This window comes from Anomalospiza imberbis, chromosome 3 (assembly GCF_031753505.1).
Source record: "Anomalospiza imberbis isolate Cuckoo-Finch-1a 21T00152 chromosome 3, ASM3175350v1, whole genome shotgun sequence".
Taxonomy (NCBI): Eukaryota; Metazoa; Chordata; class Aves; order Passeriformes; family Viduidae; genus Anomalospiza; species Anomalospiza imberbis.
In genome coordinates this window covers 83,880,278-83,899,802 of record NC_089683.1, presented here as the reverse complement: position 1 = coordinate 83,899,802, position 19,525 = coordinate 83,880,278, and the positions used below count along the sequence as shown (strand labels likewise).

At 47.1% G+C, this 19,525-nt stretch overlaps 1 protein-coding gene and 1 long non-coding RNA gene across 3 annotated transcripts in view; one reads left to right on the top strand and one right to left on the bottom strand.

The window, feature by feature from the left end:
* Positions 1-14,670: 14,670 nt before the first annotated feature.
* LOC137471289 (uncharacterized) lies at positions 14,671-16,643 on the bottom strand. Its single transcript, XR_010997507.1, has 2 exons — positions 16,432-16,643; positions 14,671-15,989 (listed from the first exon to the last, which is right to left on the bottom strand). It is a non-coding gene; the product is annotated as an uncharacterized lncRNA (long non-coding RNA).
* Positions 16,644-17,122: 479 nt separating this feature from the next.
* Positions 17,123-19,525, top strand: part of MDGA1 (MAM domain containing glycosylphosphatidylinositol anchor 1) — a 148,443-nt gene continuing 146,040 nt past the window's right edge. Inside the window, exons 1-2 of one of the 2 annotated variants that reach the window (XM_068185475.1) lie at positions 17,123-17,232; positions 17,899-18,139. In XM_068185475.1, the coding sequence (XP_068041576.1) occupies positions 18,013-18,139 (127 nt within the window). In that variant the 5' untranslated portion in view covers positions 17,123-17,232; positions 17,899-18,012. Of the gene's footprint in view, positions 17,233-17,898; positions 18,140-19,525 lie in introns of those variants that run through there. The other variant, XM_068185476.1, reaches the window with a different exon arrangement.

The following is a 19,525-nucleotide window of genomic DNA, read 5'->3' as shown; positions in this document are numbered from 1 at the left end:
TATTGCAAGAGAATGATGAGATGTTAAATTTAGATTAATAGAAAAAGTACTTGAGGAACTAGACTGATATCAGAAGCCCGCTGGGAGACGACCTCCCCATCCAAACTGTTCCCATTTTGTGCATTGTCTCCTTTCAAAAAACTAGCTACGCAAGGGGAACCACCATGGACCAGATTTATTCCGGTAACTTCAAACTGTAAGTGCATTTTTGAAAAGAACAATCTGCCCATTAATGGCCTGAAAGAAAGGACAAATTAATTGAATTAATGATTGATTATGAATTATTCTCCCAGTCCTTCAAATCTCCAAATGCAGTGTGAGTCCTTTCTAACCCAATCTCCTCATCAAATCCTCTCCCCTTTAAAAAGCTGTTGTATTATTTGCCTAAATTATTCATGTGCTGAAATAAACGTGCCAGTTATGGAGTTGTCCCATCTCCCTTTCCTTCTGCTGAAAATATTATTTAACTTTAAGGTGACAGTTATATAATTTAACCCTTGGCTTTCATTATTAATGAATTTTAACATGAAATATGTAGGCTTTTTCCCTATTCTGACATATAGAACACTGGCCATAATTATGTCAGATGGAATTTTTTCTCCTTTTTTTTTGATGAAGTACCTATTAGAAACTGTCTTTCATGGTGCTGACAGAGGAAGTTTAAATGCATGAATTATTCTGCCCCCTTATTTTTATCCTTCTTGTTGGCCATTTTCAATAACAGACCTTTCTGGTGCCTTATGGCTTGTTGGCTTGAGTCCTACTGCTCTTTCTGGGGTGATGGATCTCTGCCCCTGCACGCAATTCTTATAAAATCAACAGACACAATAGTGAAGGTGAGTTTGGCCAGACCCTTTCCTGAGTTCCCTCATTAATTTTCTTACTTGAGACAAGGCTATGGTCCATGTTTTACACGTCTGAAACAGAGCATAGGAAAGTGATATGCCCACTCGCAGTGCTGGCAACAGCACCTAGGATTTCTTATGAAAAGGCCCCCTCTTCTCATGAGACCACCTTCCTTTTCCCAGCTGTCAGTCCTCCCAGGACCTGGAACTTCCACCACTGATTTATCACTTCCACTCCTGGTGCCTGTGTGCTGCTGCAGTCTTTTCCTCTGCTTTCTAATTTGATTATTCTTACTTCTGTTTGCACACATAGATGGAGCTCAATGGATCCCTAATAGTGTAATTTACTTAATTAACATGTAATTAGCTTAATGAATATTTTAACCTCATTATGTAGTTACTAATTTTTATCTCTTGTGGATAAGTCTAGTGCCCAGCTCTGGACTGTTTATAAGGACAAACCAAATTAGTCCAGTTCTCCAATTATGTTCAAGGGGCCTCTTCATATAGTCCTTTCTCCCTCCCTTTATGTATCACATCTATAGTGGAAGGGCTGGTGTTTATGGAAGCAGAACATGTCATTTTCTTCATCTTCCCCTGAAGAAATTTCCTCCTTGTTATCACCTGGGGAAGGCAGCCATGTTTCCTACACCATGGCAGCCTGGGGAATCAGACTGGGAAGTAATTTGGTCTCACTGGGAATCCACACAGAAAGAGAGGAATGGATTTCAGAGGTCTTAGCAAAAAGAAAATATCTCTGGGAAAATGCCATTGGAAAGTTAATAAAGCACTGAGCACTATTTCCTTCAGGCAATGCTTGTTGTTGTTTTGAGTCAGCAAGGTTAACCAGAGAAATAGAGCAGAAAGTTGAGATTATTGGGAACAGCTACAGTTGAGTTTTCAAAGCCTTCCCACATACTTTAAAGAAAAACAACAAGCTTCATTTACGCAATGCATACTCCTCCCTTCTTAACCCAAAGCTGGCTGTGCAGAGTAGAAGAGAAGTGAAATACTAAGGGGGTGATACCCAAGAACAAGAATAGAAAGAATGAAGGATGTCTTAATGAGCTCCTCCACAATGACAAGGGTCCTGTCCATCAGGGCTGTCATGTTCTTCTTGAGGCTGCTTCTTTTGACAGGATGTACCTTCCTGCCAAGGCAGGCCCTGAGCTCTCAGTCATCTCTTTCCATCTCTGACTCGGCATGTCATGTTTGAATTCTGTCGAGGTATCACCAGTCTCCTGTCCACACAGAGCAGCAGCCGTGTTCAATAAGGTAATGAGCTGAGAAGATTTGTGGGTGTGCATATTGCAGCAGGGTCAGCCCATGCAATCCATGTAAAGAGCACTAGGTCTGCAATATTTGTCTTAATCTGGTGCTCTTACAGAAGCAGCTGTTACTGGGCCTGAATGTTTTATCGAAAGGACAAACACAGCTAGAACAGGCATCCATCCCAAAGTCAAGTGGGCAGACTCTTATTGCTCAGTGCTGTGATTGTTGAAGCCTGAGAATCAGGTTAACATTGGTTTGTCATCATCCTTTGGCTTGACTGAAGCAGCCTTATGTTGCAGGATTAATTCAGTCCCCACTTCATCCTGTAGCTACTGTGAATAGTTCCCTGTTCTTCCCCAGAATTAGGGAGGAGAAGGCACTCTGTGCCCTCACTCAAGGTGAAAGAAAAGTATCTTTCCAGAGACAGAAGAGGTAAGTGATAAGATCCATGTGCTGCAAAACTTGAAGACCATGATCTCTCCTTGTCATTGATTCCTACATGGGGCTTCCAAAAGTCTTCCTGCTAATGTGGTGTACCTGAGACAAATTCTTAGCCAGGGTAAACTGAAGTAGAACAGTCAAGTCACTGAGTCCAGTGGACTTGAGACACTTGAGTTACAGGCAAATATTTTTAATTTAAGACACAAGACAAGACCCTCTGCTACAGTCAGGAAAGGGCTAAGCGTGTTGCTGCTAGAGACAGGGCTGTATCCAGCTGGCAATATTTGTGCATGTGCCAAAGGGAGCAAATGCGTCCACTCTTCTAAGTCAAGAGAGTAAAGGCCTTCATTTTGGGTGTGAAGATCCCACCATGCAAACTGTTTCATGATCCTTTGGTGTGACTCCAGAACCACCTAGGTGCTGGAACCCTTTGTGTGTGCAGCACACGTGAATCTGACCCAAAAGACTTGCTGCCTTTTTAAGTGATTTTAGGTTGTCTTTGTAGAAAGTTCACAGGGATTCCATATTCATAGCTCCTCTATACATCAGCTGGCAGGCTCAGAAGATGACAAGGGCTGGCATCCTCACTGCTGGCCCTGGCTGGGGAATAATGGCAGAGCCCTGTGTGAGAAGCTGTTCTTCTCCTACCCTCTTGATAGAGAGATGATGAGATTATTTTATTCACCAGGGTTGTCAATCTAACACCTTTCAGCAGCAGGAATTCTGTTTAGAATAAAACAATAGACCCAAAGTTAATAATCAGATGCAAATTATGTACCAGTATGCAGAAGATAAAGATAAGATTTGCATAAAACGTTTGTGTGACGGCAGCTAAGTATCCCTAATTTTTTTTCCCCAGAAGGTAACAAAGAACAGAAAACAGTAATTCCTCACCCAGCTCATCTCCCCTCCTTTATCACAGCCCTCAGCCTGCAGTCCTGTATTTGAAGGCAGACACCTTTATCAGAGAGGTGCCCCCTTTCCTTCCCACCTGCTGAAGGCAGCAGCCTGCTGCAAGGAAGCTCAGGTCAGGCTTGGTGGCAGAGACTGTTTGTTTCTTTCCTCAGGAATTCTCTTTTCCAGAAGGGGAAGCCATTAGCTAAGAAGGTGAAATGAATTTGCCACTGCTCTTCTGTATTTACAGAGCTTGTTAAACAACTGCTCTCTATGGAGTTTAAAATAGTCTTTTGAGGATAGGAAACATCTCAGCTTCAATCCAGCATCTGTGTTGTCTATTAAAAAAAGCAATCCAGGGTGCCAGTGCTGGCATAGTTTCTCTTTTGCAAACAGGCAAAAGTTTCTCACACTGTGAATGCTCTGGATGTTCTTTGGCCAGTCTCCAGCTCAAAACACTCTCCTTCTGCTTCCACTGTTTGGTTGAAGTTTTGGGCCAGTGTTGCTCAGGGGCTGCAGTGTCTCCCAGAGCCAAAGGGGACTATTCACCAGTGCTAGCAGGTAACCTAGGGGTTTCAGTGTGTTAGCCAAATCCTCCTCTGAACTGTGGATCCTTGGGTGCAGGTCTTCCCAAGGAGTGCAAGCAAGATGGCTTCAATGTGGGCGTCCTCAATGCCCCCTTCTCTGCGTCTCGGCCTCAGCTGAGGACTTTCGGTGCACCACTTGGAGGATACCAATATCACCTTTGCTTGGAGAATGTAGAGATCCCTCCTGCATGATGCCAGCCAGCCACGCTGTGCTGGTCAGGGCTGACCACACCTTGGACACTGAGAAAAGTAAGTGCAAGGGGAAAGGGTGGTCTTAGGATGTAGGGGCGGTGTGACTCTTTTCAAACCCTGAAGCAGTGTCACACAAACGAAAGGGAGAAACTGGGGTTCTCCAGAGTCTGACTCATCTGTGGCTGCCCAGAGGCCCCTCTGTCAGATGGAAAAGAGCTGAGCTGTGGCAGTTGCAGAAGCGGCTGCAGCAGCAGCATTGCCCTATTCTCATAATTCATCGCCATCTGCTTCTCCCAGTCAGAATCTATAGCTATTTTCCCCCCACCAGACAGCTAAAAACATGCCTCGATTTTTGTCTTCCATGCAGTATTTTATTTATTATAGTTCTGGACCTATCTTAATTACAGTTCACCAAGAGAATTGTAGAGCAGTCCCACCTTCTTCAGGTCTAGTTCCACATATTAGCTATTTTCTTCCAACAATTATAGATATGTATAGATGTAGTCTCTCTTTGCCCCTCCCTTTCTTTTTTTTTTTTTTCTTTCTTTCTCTCCCACTGGATGTGTGTATATATGTGAACCAGGGAAAGAAACAAAAAAGCTGATGCTTGAAACAGATTTGTTTGCATTACACAGCTGACCAGCTGTCTTAGAGAAGGCTGGATACTGGGAATTCAGCATTTCCCCTTTGATTGATTGTCTCTGTGTCTTGGGAGATTAGAATTTGGCATTTTGAGTCACTTATGACTCAAAATGTCTAAAAGTAACAAAAATTCACCTGTGACATAAAATCAACTTATCCTTTCCTTCCTTGGCTTCATAAATGTGCCTCTTTCATTTGCATTGCTGCTTACTTATGTAAGACAGATGGATTGCGGCATTTTTCATCACAAAGCATTTGATAAAGTACTTTACAAGAGGTAATACAACGGTTGCCCTGGATGGATAGTGTGCCCAAGACTACAAAACTTCCATTAACTGACACTGTTTTCCAACAACTCCACTGACAATGATTTTGTATTCTTTCTGCCGTACTAAATATTTTTAGATTGGTATTAACCTTTCAGTGCTTGTGTGGGTGGACGCATGTGTGTGTGTATATTATTACCCTTGGTATTAACAACTGCAAAATGTACCTGCTCATTTTGCTTTATAAACAAGCAGAATGTACTGAACATCAGTGAGCTCTGTGCTGAACACAGGACAGGCTCCATACCTATGAGGAACGAGGAATCCCAGCTATGAGGAATGTGTAGTCATGCATTCATGTTACTGCTTTTAAAATATAAGAATGATGTTAATATCTGTTTCTCTTTTAAAGGCCCATTTCAGTTCCTCTACAATTTTGTCTTGTGAAATGTGTCTGGCTTGAAAAAGATCAGGCTGGCTGTGAAAGCAAGCAAGAATATTTGTGCAACATCTGAAGGAGAGCTTATCAAACAATATGGAATGGTAGTTTATTAAAGATTTAACCCTTTGACATTTTCATTTTTGTTTACTGTTTGTTCACATCCTGCTAGCTCAAGGATATACTGTTTATTGTCCTTCAGATTTTCCATATCATTAACTCTGGCTGGAGGCTCCAGCAACAGCTGTATTTGAAGAAACTAGGTAATAATTGAGAGAAATTATTAATGATTTTGTTGATGCCCTCTTACTTTCTTATTGATTTTACTGGAAATCATCATCTTGATAGTATTCCCATGGAGCACAAATGGAAAGGGTCATATGTGTGACTGTCATAATCTCCTGGAGTTTAGCTGTGTGTGCCAAGGGCACAGAAGTCCTCTCCTGCTTGGGGTGAGCAAACCACCCCCATTCCCAAGACTCCCCTTTCCACCCTGGCACTGTGAGATTGCATTATGTGTACTGATTGCAGTTTATAGGGCAGAAGAATTTGTTTTCTACGAGATAGCCCAATTATCTGCATCCTACCATAGAAGTGGGAGGCTCCATTTGCAGCCATAAGATCATGATTCCAGACTCAGCTTTGCAGATATGAGTTTCTCTACCTTATTACAGAAAGGGCTGTTTTCAAGCACGGGCAAAGCTGTTGGCTGCCAAAGGCAGGAGCCTGCCAGGGGCTACCAGCAGCCTAGTTTGCTTGGCTGGAAGAGGTGAGGATGGCTGTGGCTGCAGCAAGCATGACCGCACTGTCCAGCCTTTCCCCTCCAAGCTGCATGCTATAAAGAGGATAGAAAAGAAGCAGCACATCTAGGGAGAGACCCACTCTGCTGCTGCCACAGAGTTGACTTGCTTGCCCAAGGGTGAAGTGAAAATCTTTGGGCTGCAAAATTAAATTTTACCTACTCTGATGATAAGCCTTGAGCCAACTCTGATTAGAGGTATCTTCACCTTCTTCTATTTTGACTACAAAAAGAGGCTTATTGAAAGGTTGATTCCGATCCCTGCTAAGAAAAAAAGTAAAGAAGGACAACTAAATTCTTGCCCCAAGATTTTAGAGTTAAGTCTTACTGATAATACAATATTTTCTGAAAGTGTTACTTGAGGAGGAATATTTTGAATCTAAAATAATTTATATTACCTCCACTGCAATATGTTCACAACTTTTTCGTGAGCCTCTCTGAGTCCAACATAAACACATTATCCTGCACAATCTTAAATAAAGGTAGGTTAGACATTGTTTCTGCAAGAGGTAATTTGCTAAATCAGGGATGATAAATGTAGAACTGTGGTTTGAAAATGAAATGTGATCCTCTAGCCCGACAAACCAGGGGTGGGGGGGGGGAAGTGCTCATATGAGAAATTTCATGATTAACCAATACTTATTTTCCAGAGAGATAGGCATCTATTGGTTCCTGTAAAATATTTTTTCCCAGGCATCTTTTATCAATATGTCTGCTATTTTCAGGGACTCAGAGGTACATGGGGAATACAGAAGAGTATTTAACATGAGACACCTCACACAGGATGTTTGGAGCATGGATGAGCTCATGCCCTGTCAGCTGCAATGACCCAACTCCATGTTACTCCCAAGACCAAGTGTGCCCAGGGCAGCTGAACTGGATCTTCAGGCACAAGGAAATATTTTTCACCTTATTCTTTCCTGAGACCCCCCCTTTATATCAGCCCTTCCAACGACACTGGCTTCATTGCAAAGGCAGGACTGTAAGGGAATTAAGGCAGGGTATGAGGGAAGTGAGGGGTGCACAAAGGTGGAAGGGAGAAAAATAAGGGCTAGCTGGGCCAAAAGAAGGGGCAGAGCTGCCAGGTCCTAGGGACCCTGCCCAGCCTCCCCCCAACAAGCCTCCCCTTGCCATACCCATGGCCCAGGACCACATTTCAGCCTAATCAGGGGCCACGAGTCCCTGCCCAAGGAAGCAGTGCCTTCTTCATTCCAGCTTTCCCCAAGCTTCAATTGTTTACTTACTCCCAGCATCTTTTCTGTAGTCCTTGTTTCTCCTTCCACGCTTCAAGCTGCCTCAGTGCCCCTTTTTCATCTCTCTCCCAGGCCATATTCCAGCCCCTCCTTTCTCTGTCCACTCCATTCAGTGTTGAGCCAGTGCTGCCTGACTCCACCCTAGCTCCTCCCTCTCACCTGGATTTTGCTGGTTCCTCCAGTTCTCTCTGAAGCTGGCTGGAGTGTGGCACCTGTCTCCCTCATTCTTCTTACCAAAGACCAGGAAAAATCAGAGTGGGAAAATCAGAGACATCTATTCCTCAGTCCCAGCATCACATGCCATGAAACCTTTCAGGAAGTTGGATATTGTGGTCTACCTGCAAATCTGAGGGCTGCTGAAGGGCTGTAAATCTGATTCCAAATGGGTTTTGTTCCTTCAGAATACTGGTTTGTGCATCCTGATGGAATATGGCACTGCTCTGTGTGAAATATAAATGAATGGTTTATTATTGGCTTATCAGAAATCAGTACTGAGGTTGTTCCTCACAATGCACTTTGATTAGAACAGGAGATCAGACAAGCAGTGTTTCCTTCTGACTCTGTAATATAAATTATTTTGTCCATCTGAAAATTATGCAATATCCCACTAATTTTACTGATTGATGTAGCTAATAGGGAAGTCTGTTACTGCAGCTCAAAGCCCTCAGCTGATCAGCCTGGGGAAGTTTGGATGCAGGGGTTGGCTCAGTAAGGAGAAGTGCCTCACCCTTCAGCAGAGAGCAGCCACCTGGGGAGCTGCATGGACAGACTTCTTTGAAAACCCACAGGGTGAGTGTGCAGCACTTCAGATATGAATTGATATGCCTTAAAACACTGCAGTGACTGGTGAGCCCCTAGAGGGAGGTTGCAACAGAGGGGATTACATTTTTAAGCTTTAGGAAAAGGTCACCTAAACAATAGGTAAGTCAAGCCCTATCTTGGCTCCAGTGGCCCTGCATTTAGCTTTACCTCAGACTGGCACTCTATATCATAGTCCCCCCCATCTGTGAGGTACCAAGCAATGGTGTGTGGTAAGGCTGGTTGCTCCCAGCATCTTCAAGGTTTGGTACAAGATCATCCATGTGCCCAGCACATCACTCTGGAAGCAGCAACAGCCATCAAATTCCCTGATTTTAGTATCAGGCTAGCATGATTAGCTCTTTTTCTCTTTCTTTTGAGGATTAGTTGTAACTGAGAAATCAATCAAACTTCAACCTCTGACAGCCTATGAAGAGTGGAGAAGGTGGAGGTCCCCAGCAGGTTGTTTGATGTGGCATTTATTTTGTCTGAAAGGCAGGAAGAGGAGAAATGTCTTGATTCCATATTCCCGATAACTTTCTTGGCATAATGAGCTAGCCAGCTAATAAGCAAGTAATTATACATTGGAATACACAGTTCAGTGGCAATGCTGTCTGTCTGCAGCCATGCTGAGAAATGAGGCAAGAAAAGTACTCTGTTCCAGCTCTGCTCATCTCTCTGCCTCGCTCTCTGAGTTTGGGTGAGTCACACCTTGGCTCTGTGTTTCAGGCCCCTCTTCACACAGCGGAGTGCTCCTTCATGCTTGCTTTTGATCAGAGTTGCAACTCCTGGCTGAGACAGCCATGCCAGCAGAAGCCCTCTGTGTGTGTGTGCAAGTTCACTTGTGTTGATTTGAAGCAGTGAGGAGATGGGTGATCCTGGCAAGAGCAGCTCTGCTGGTAAGCTGCCTCCCCAGAAGCAGTGTTTCAATGCTATACAGAACTCACATACCTGTCTTGTGTCCCCAGGTAGCCGTAGCCCCAGCCCCAGCCCCAGCTTCTCTAAAAATATCAGAGCAACTCCAATGAAAAATATGTTGGTAAATGGGGTTGGTTTTTCTATAATTTCCTATCAGTAGGGTTTTTCTGTTAATTTCTTGCATGTAGCATCTAGTGTTACTTAGTTTTACAGTAATGGTTCTTCTAACTCTGAATTGCTGTACAATTGTATTATAAACATGAGAAGTTTAAACAGAGTATTTCACCATGGATTTACTAAAACAGATCCATTTACAGAGGGAAAACAAGGATGCTGCTGTGCCTTAAGGATGTGAGAATATTTAAGCATAGAAGCAACATGGAATTGTGTTTCAGACACCCTAAAGGTAAAGAGGGAGCAGCAATCCTTGGTGCATGTGTGTATGTGTATATGTGTGTGTGTGTGTGTGTGTGTGTGTGTGTGTGTGTTGTGTTTTACATCCTTTCAGCAGTTCTGAACATTTTCTCTTCTTTCAACATTTCTTTTGCAACTTCTGGATTTGTGCAATGAATTTTAAAGATATTTTCACTTCAACAGGCAGTTTGCTAAAAATGTAGCTGCAGCGTATCACTGGACAGAAGGGAAAAGAATGTGTGTGTGTGTGTATGTGTGTGTGTGTGTGTACATAGAGGTTAACACAATAAAAAAAGAAAAAAAAGTCACTGGATCCTTGAGTCAAGTACTGCAGCAGTGGCAAACAACACCTGAAAACGAAGAGGCAATAGCAACATTTAAGGGTAGGTCATAGACTGTATGTAATATCCAACAAGGAAACTACTTCTGCACAAGTTAACCGTAAGGGCTTTATTCTCAAACTCACTTCAAGCAGTTTAGCCTTGTTTGCTGCTTTTGCACCATGGGTTAGATTTGGGTCATGAGAAGGGAGTGGCTTTTAGATTAAGTCAGAGGGGCCAACTACCCATGGTTTTTTTTGTGTTCCACATTTCTCAGAGCACTTGGACTTCAGGCATCCAAGTTTTCTTAATGTAATACAGGATCAAAACATTGAGATGAAATAATGTTTTTATACAAGTGGTATATGTGCAAAGACTGCTGAGGAGTACAAATGAGAGCTGAGAGACCCTGTCCTCTCAGATAAGCTCAGAGTGTCCTCCCTCATGGAAGTAAGATTTGCAGCCCTCTATTCCTCCAGACCTCATCAGTTTACAGAGCCAAAGCAAGGAAGTTCAGTGGCACCGAGACATGCATTGCCCAGTAAGGCAGCTCTTTGCATTCTCTCCTTAAGCCTGGAAACCCTCTGATGTATTCACCTGCCACCCTGAGCTATAGGTACGAGCAGAGCAAGGAATAACAGTGAAACAGGCCATATAAGTAATTTTGAATTAAAACATAAGTGTCCACATCCATCTTTAAGTGCCTCTGGAAGAGATACGTACACAGGGACCACTATATTTCCAACAAAACTCAGGTCAAAGTGTGTTTATTTATAACACTCCTAGAAGGAGTTTGGGCAGAGGGAAGATGGGTCAGGCTTGGAGAGTGGATTAGTGGTAGTGAAGGAAAATAGCAGATGGCTGGAGAGCTGCCAAAAAAAGAGTAGGAGGAAGCCTTCACCAGGCACTGGGGTGACTCAGGTATTTCCAGTCAAAACAGCCAGTGATGGCCAGGTGAGCTGGGAACTGCACACCCATTCTCCTGAGTGGAACAAAGCCCATCCCAGCAAAGGTCTGATTGCCCAGGCTGTTCAGTCTGTGGGAGTGCACATTGGCTTTGACAGCGATAGATTTCATTTTTTTTTCATTGTTGTGTTGCAGTGAGAGGCTGGTGAAGAGCTGCACCTCTGAACAGCAGGGTATGGTCCCCCAGGAAACAGTGGGGCTCCTTCAGGCATTAAATGGGATGTTCTTCTCTGCAGCCTGCCTGGCACACTGTTGGATCTTTCTGCAACCAGCTCTGCCAGGTCTTGTGGTCTGGGATGGATAGTGAAGAGAGATTCTGGCAGAAAAATAGTTTATTCTGCAGCTACCTTTTAATATGCAAAACACAAATGCTCAATTCTTGAAGTGAGGGTGGCTCCCTCTAAGGACAAAAAGGGACTGAGGAACATCTTGTGTGTTATTTTAAGTCACTATGTGTTGATAGGATCAGCTTCCCAAAAATGTGTGTGGCCACTGGGCAACTGAAGTGAGAACACCAGCTGGAGTGTTTTCTCACCAACTAGAGGTGTCAGGACATGTGAGCCACAGCCTCACCTGAGTGCTTCCACAGAAGTGACTCTGCAGGATGTCTTCCTCCTCTCATCAGGGAGACATGATATGCTGTCTATGGCCAAAGGCTGCCTCCACCAAGGCCTAAACAGGAAGGTCCCATCTAAGAGTTGTATGAGCCAATAAACCATCACCATGCTGCAATTTAAAACCCCTCAAGGGAAATTCATGTAGCACATTCTCCTGGGAGTGCTGACAACTGGTTCAAACACAGCCCTCTGGATGGAGGCATCTACTTCAGGAGTAGCTCCTTTACTGTCACCTGCACCACCACCTCCACCTCAGGGCAGGGATCACATGTTTTAGATCAGCTGCCTGGCACTGACAAAAGCTGCAATCTATACACCTTTTGCTTGTAGTGGCAGAGGGCATGAACAGGGGAGAATCATGCTCGAACCCTTTGTTTCTGCTCTTTGTGAAAATGTATCCCTTTCCAGTGCAGTCTGGGAGATGTGGACTAGGAGAGGGCAACAAGGCAATAAAAGGAAGTGGAAGAAAGGAAGAACAGGTCCCTTTGACCGGCACCAGTTTGACATTTTCTCAACTCGCTTTTTACACATGAAAGGGAGGGTGGGAAAGAAGAAGAAAGCATGAATGTAGAAGGAGAAGCAGGCAGAAGTGAAAAAAGATCAAAGAAAAGGTGAAACAAGAAAAGATGTTCCGAGTGATGCTAAGACATTTGTCTGCACCCCTATACCAGCCCTAATCTGTCCTAAAGCATAAGAGGAAAAAAACCCAACCCAGCAGGATCTCTGTCAAACTAGATATATAGGCTAAGAAGCATAGAGATTGGTAGAAAATGTTGTGTTAAAAGCCTCTGGGTTTAGTGCACAAGCAGGGAGGGGGGAAGCGGAGAGGGCATGGGGTGATCACTTGAATGAGGGAAAGAAGAGTGGCCACACATTGAGATCACAGGGGCAAGGGATTGCAATGGCTTTCAAATAAGCTTTAACCAGGAAACAGAAGTGTGTCAAAGTATAGTTGGGTGAAGGCAGAAGGCAGTAATAGCAGAATCCAATACAATAGCAATCAGCTGTCAGAAATCCTGGCACAGCCCTGTGACTAACAGCATCTGGGAAGTGCAGGGAGGAAGGGTTGTAAAGCTCAGGTAGGATGAATACCTTGGGTGAAGAACAGGGATGGACTCCTTCTCCATCACTCCTTTCAGTACCAAACACTATCTGTGATGAGAAGAGATAATGATAAATGCAGAGAATACACAAGAGGCTCAGAGGTACCACTAGTGGTGTAAAATGTATCTGGAAAGAAAGTGAGCACAGCATAGGTCTGTTCCCTGGAGTGGAGATGAGGAGAACTGAGGAAAGCAAAGCAGAACCCTTGGGATTTATAGCCCTATCTTGGCACGCTTCATACTGAAAGCAGGAGATACCCAGGAGAATCTAGGACTGCAGCAGCACCAGCTTGGTGTTATGAATAATGGGAAACACTGCTCTAGGCCAGGGGAATTTTTTTGCACAGAGATTCTGATTCCAGCACTTCAGAATGGCAAACTAGGATTTTTTAATATATTTTTTTACAGTTTTCCTGGGAAGGTCAATTAAACAGAAAGAAAATGGACAGCAGACTGTTCAGCTGCATCCTGCCATTGTAGCTTTTCCCAGCTTCTCGTCTCCAGGAGTTTGTGTGTTGCAGAGTACTTGGTGCTGTTCTGTCTAGTTTGTTTGCAGCAGTTCGAGGGGGCTCCCATTCCTCACACACACCGGCTTTACCTTGCCTTTCCCAGTTCCCCCTCTTTGGCTCCTTTGCTGCCCAATTTCACTGCCTCATGTCAGACAGTTGCCCTGTTCCACACTGCTGCAGAACCTGCTCCAGCTCAAAAGCAGCACAGGAACACCTCTGTATGCTCAGCTCCTTGATGCAGACCTATGATGCAGTTAGAATTCCCTTGCTTTCCCATCTCCCTGCTAACATCTCTGCTGCAGTGCTACAGAGTCCTCCAACTTTCCCCTTCCCAACTCTCATCTCTCCTTCCTACAGCATTTGGAGTCACCCTGGCTTTGCCCATTGCCTCTAAGGTGCTCCATTATGTTCCTTTTCTATTCCTATTTCTACTCCCTTTCACTAGGCATAGCAAGGGAAATGTTGCAGTAAAGCTTCCATATATGTGTGGAAGGAGGGAGGGGAGGAAGAGATCAAACTGCATAGATTCTGGAGACATTCTTGCATGGCTTGCTGCAAAGAAAATGAAGAGGAAAGAGAGGATAGAAATGTCAGGTCACAAGCTGAAGAGATCACTGGGGCCCGGAGATAGTTGCATCATCACAGGAAAGAATTAAAATGACAGACTGCACCTGAGTATAGCATGAAAACATTGACACAGAGATAATTAATGTTCGTGCAACTGGATCTTGGCCTCACATGGTTCTTCAGTCGCTTCCTGCCTGGTGTCATGCTTTATATTATTTGCTCTCTTTGAACACAGCAGTTGTCCCAGAGACTGTCTACCTCTTAACAGAGCTGTGAAATATAGGTGATGGAGTATGTATAAATATTTCAGAGACAGGGCTCATTTGACAAGTGGGGTCTTGAGAAGTGACCAGAGACACTGACTCCCAGATGGAAAGATGGGACAAATATGTTCTGTGGAAACAGTCGGGGGGGAGGAAAGGCATCCTTCATCTTTGCTTTCTGACAAGTAGAATCACTACAGGGTATGGTTTCCCTATAACAAGTAGCTTGCTTAGCAAGTGTGCATGGGAGTGCTGCCTTGCTGTCACCCATTGGAAACTCCATAATTATGAATGCTGTGATTTATTAGGCCTCAAGCAATAATTATTAATTACCTTATTTAGCAAATGCAGTTATGTTCTTGGGTTTTGGCAGTATTTTTTCCCACTCAGAATATACTTTGGCAGTTTACTTTGAAATTCATCTTTCATAAGCATTTGTGCCTGTAAAACATGAACATGTGCATTGAATACTAACACAAAAAAAGGGGTGTGAAGCATACCTTTTTTGATTTTTTTTTGACTCATTAGCCAGATATGTAATTCATACTTATTCAGATATTGAGGCACTATTCCATATTTTAATGAGCATCCCTGAAAAAAAATAATGGAAGGGCTACTAAATGCCATATAAATATCCTTATTTCAAAATTATGCATAGAAAAGAACAAGACTCATGTCTCCACAGTTTTATTTTATCACCACGAAGCTTCCTGGATCTGCAAACATCTCTTCATCTTGTTTTCCTTGGGTTGCCTTCAGCCTGCTTTGTGGAGATGTAGACAATTTTATTTTGTCTCACTATCATCAGCTCCTGCTTCTCCTCATGCCGTGGCAAAGGAGTTGATCCACCTGTCCTTCTGGTGCTGGCTGCCTCCTTCTACCTATGCACCCTTTATTAATGTTGCAACCACCCACTACAGGGAGGATTAAATCCTTCTCAGACAAGGGTTTATTGTATTAAAGAATAAATTTGCTCATATCAGGTGCTTTCACAGGTGCCCTGCTCTATCCTATCAGCTATGGAAAAGGCATCTTAAGAGTGTGAAAAACACAGTTTCTTGGCTAATTTTCCCTTAGTTATAGCAAAAAGAAATACAAAGGAAACCTAAACCACCACAAAAACAAACAAGGCAGTTTTATACTGGTGGTATCCTGGTATGTGACAGAATATTGTCCAGTGAGAAATTGCCTGCCACGTGCATGGATGCCGGGCACTGGGGGGACGCGGGGCTCTAGGGTGATGCTGTCCTCTCTGTATCGCTGCTCTCTTCCTGGTGTATGCTACTGCTTTTCTCTTTCTGACTGAGCACCGTTTACCATAGGAATAACTACTTGCTAATTAGGGGCTATATCTATTAATTGCTTGTTTGTTAGAGCATGACTGAGCAGCCAGCCGCTCTTTGGGCCGTATCTTTTTTTTTTTTTTTTTTTAATTACATTTTTATCCAGGGAGTGACCTGTTCACATGACAACTCAGTGCCTGCCGGGTCCCGCACCCCTCGCCAACTGCCGCGGGGAGCAGGCGTGGATGAGGGCCGCGGGGCAGGGCCGGGAGCCCCCGGGGGCAGCGCGCCAAGCCCACGCGTGGCCGAGGCGGGGGGGGCGCGCAGGGGCCAGCCCCGAGAAAGAGCCGGAGAGGACTCGCTGTCACTAAGGGACACCCGCATCAGCCCGTACACGGGAGCCCCAGCTAAGCCAGCGCTGGGGAAAAGGCGAGCCGGAGCCCGGCATCCGGGAGCAGAACGCGCCGCTAAGACGGGTTTCCACGGCGCTGGCTCCGCTTTACGGTCTGGCTCATTGCTATGGACCCGGGACAGGCACGAGTGAGCTCGCCAGCTCGGGGGCAAGCAGGTCTAGGCTTCTCAGAAGCAGCGTTTTATCTCTCTAGCAAAGCAGCCGGAGATAGAGATGGTAAAGGCAGGGCCCCGCGTAGCCCGCGCTGCCGGTGGTGATGCTCGGGGCTCACTCAATATCTTCTTCCTCCTCCAGGCCTCTCGCCCGGGCCCTACGCGGGGGCACGGGGAGCGGGGCATGCACAGCTTGCCGGCTCCGGGTTTCATGTAGGAGCATCACCATGGCCCGGGCCGGCAGTCCGGCGAGTACCGCGGCCCCCGCAGCCGCGCACCGGGCTGGGGCCCCGCACAACACCCCCGCCCCGCAGGAGTGCCGCGCCCCGCCGCTCCCTAGCAGCATGCACAGGGCAGCCCTGCCAGCCTGCAACCTACCTGGGGGGACCAGAAAAACTTAGCTGGCACGGGAGACACCCCGGAAACCTGCGCTGCCCCCCATCCCTTGGCATCTCAGATCCCAGCCGGGAGAAGCCGACCTTGCCGCGAGGGTCCTGAGGATGAGAGTACCCCGGACTGACAATCGGTCTCCCGCCCGAAGCAAGTCCCTTTTTCTCCCATTCCTGCAGTCCTGTCTATAATTGGGCCGGGGCGAGGTGTGGGGAAGCTTGCAGAATTGGCAGGAGGCAGGGCTCTCCCCAGCACGCCCGCTTTAATTAGGTGGTGGTTTTTTTTGTTTTTGTTTTGTTTTTTTTTTTTTTTTTTTAAGCGAAGAGGAATGAAATGGTGAAGAGGGTAGGGGAGAAACCTGGAAAGCCAACAGAGCAGAAAATAAGGCGCGGCTGGCAAAGCCGGCAGACAGGCAGATGTGAGGCGCCCTCGGGCCAGCCCCGCTGGCGGTCGCGGAAAGCCCCGGACGCCCCGTCGGGGGACGGTGGAGCGTAGTGACCCGGCGCCGGCTGGGGAGCGGTGACGTTCCCGGCAACTTCTGCAGGAGATTTCGGCACTTCAGGAAACAGCGGTGGGATAGAGACCTCCCAAGCGGTTTCCAGCTGGCGTCTGGCAGGAGTAGCTCAACTTTGTCCATCTTCTTGTCCCTCATTGCCGGCTACCTTCCAGTTGCAGCCCATTAGTTCCCATTAGGAGCTCCGACAGCCGTCGAGGCACGGGCCCCTGTACAGCTGCAAATCCTCTGAGAGGCGGGCGGAGCAGGCAAGCACGGAGGCGACACACCCACACGAGGCTGGTACACAACATCAGGGAAAGTTTTGAAGGGCGAAGGACCTGGCAGGCTCGGGAGGAGGCGAGGAGAGCCGGGTTGAGCTGCAGGCGCTGCGAGGGTGCGTGGTCTGTCTGCTTCTCGGTTGCTTCTCCCTTCAGGCTGGTTGGGGCGGTACAGTGTAGCTGGGGGAGCTCTTGGGAGGCGCTAAAAAAAAAAAAAAAAAAAAAATCCCTCCTGGATTTGACTAATTACAACAATCCCTCCTCAGAAGATCTGGAAAAGAGGAGCTAGAATCACCTATCCCTTCCTCCGCCTTTCAGCAGCTGGCTCCTACCCCCCCACCCTCGCTTCCCCCCTCTTTCTCCACCTCCTCCACCTCCTCCCCGTCCGCTCCAGGGGCTGCGGCCAGAGCCTCGTCAGGAGGAGGGAGGGTGAGGATTCACTCAAGTTGGCCCCAGTTGGCAGCACTTCGGGCAGCGCGGGACTTGGGGTAGCGCTCGGCAGTTCCCGCGGAACAAAAGAACCCGGGCTGGCCCGGGTCCTGATCCTGCCCTACTCGGTGCCGGCCCGGTGCCCCTGGCCTTTCCCCGTACCCCGAGTGCGGGCGCGGCTGCCTGTTCGCCTGGATATTCTCGAGCAACCTGAAGAGGGGAAGCGGGAAGCGGTACTCTGCGTTTCTGCCCTCCCTGCCTCCTTCTCTCGCTCTCTCTCTCCCTCCCTCCTTTCCTTCTTTCTTTCTTTTTTTTTTTTTTTTTTCCTCCTAAATTTTAGATTTTACCCCCAGGTGGCCCCTGTGTGGGGGGTCCCTCTGCCCGAGGGGTGCCGGTGCCCGGCACGGAGCGGGGCGCATGGGGCGGCGTTTCAGGAGGCTTTCGGCTGCTCCTTGCTCCCCCGCCGGATGCTGCCTGAGCTGTTTTGGCTGTTTTTCTTCGCCAGCGATGAAGACTCTGCCTTGAAGATGGACATGATCTGTTTTTTATTCCTGTCTCTGGTGCCCGTGTACAGCAGGGGACAAGGGGTGTACGGTAAGAGACGTTGTCGCTCTTTGCGAAGGAGGGGTGGGGGGCGAGGGCGCAGACGGAGGTGGTGAGATCAAAGTTAAAAAGCACCTGCAGGAGAAAGTAAATGACGCCGCCGAACCTCGTCTCAACCTGAGCGGAGAGACTGACGCAGCAGTAGGGCTTCCAGCGCCTGTAGCGATTTCATAATTTCTCGCCGTAACCTCTGGCCGCCTCCCATGTACGAGTCCGCCGAGATGGCAGAGAGGGACCGCTGGCGGGACTGCAGCCAGGGGAGCGACCGGAACCCCGGCCCTGCCTCCCCTCTCCCCACCCGCCTCGCGTAGGGACGCCACGCTGATGTCGGCGGGGACGGCTCTGGGTGCACCTCCGAGTTGCATTTTCTTTGGGGCAGGGGCAGGACGGAGGATCCCTTCTCGGCGATGCGCTTGCGGGTTTCCTTGGTCTCAGGACCACCGGCACGGGGAAACAGGGAGAAGGGCGTGCGGGCTGCCCTGTTTCGTTCCCTGCGTGCCGGGGGCTGCCCGTTCCCGCCACCGGCATGGCTCCACCTGGCTCGGCTCTCCACGGCCAGCCCTGCCGGGCTCCCCGTTGGGGGCGAGGCGAGGCGAGGCTGGTTTTGCACCCCGTGGAACTTCGCGCCTGATTTTTTTCTTAAGGTGATGGAGATGGGTGGGTGGTGGTCTGTGGCAGAGATGATGCCGAGCTGCTTGGTTTTTTTCCTCCTTTTTTCCTATTATTATTTTTGCTTACTTCCTCTCCTTGTTTGCATGCAGGGTGGCAAATGGCGAGCTCGGGTGGTCTCTTCATGAGAGGTCTGGCTTCCGCAGCCCCTCAGTGCGAGGGCACAGGCGGGGGGTAACAGCCGGTGCCGCCGAGCACAAATCCCGGGCTGAGAGAGCGCTTGGGATTTACTTTAGCCAGACATGAAGCCCCCCTTTCCCTCTCCCAGCCCCCTCTGAATTCTTGCTTTACAAGATCTGCATTTCCAGTACACTGGGAAAAAATAAATAAAAGCAACCCACAAGTCTTGTCTCATAACAAGCCGGCTTTATCTTGGCTTACAGCTCAGTTGTGCGTTGCTATTAAGACCTTCTGGAAGGCATGCCACTGCCTCTAACAAGCCAAGCTCTCTGAGCTCTGAAGAGAGACCCCAGTGAGAGAGTATAGCCCCCCCCCCCCCCCCCCCCCTCGCTCCGTCTATTTTAGCAGCATGCAGCCAGTCTCTCGTGTGAGCTCTGGCAAAGATCAGTTCAGACTCACTGACTATGGGTAAGTCTTTGTAGGTCACTTTTTAATGATGTATTTCTTTAATGGAAACAATTCCTCCTTTCTCCTTGAGGACTGGGATGTTAATTTGAGTTTGGGTCTGTTTTGTAAAATAACCATTTT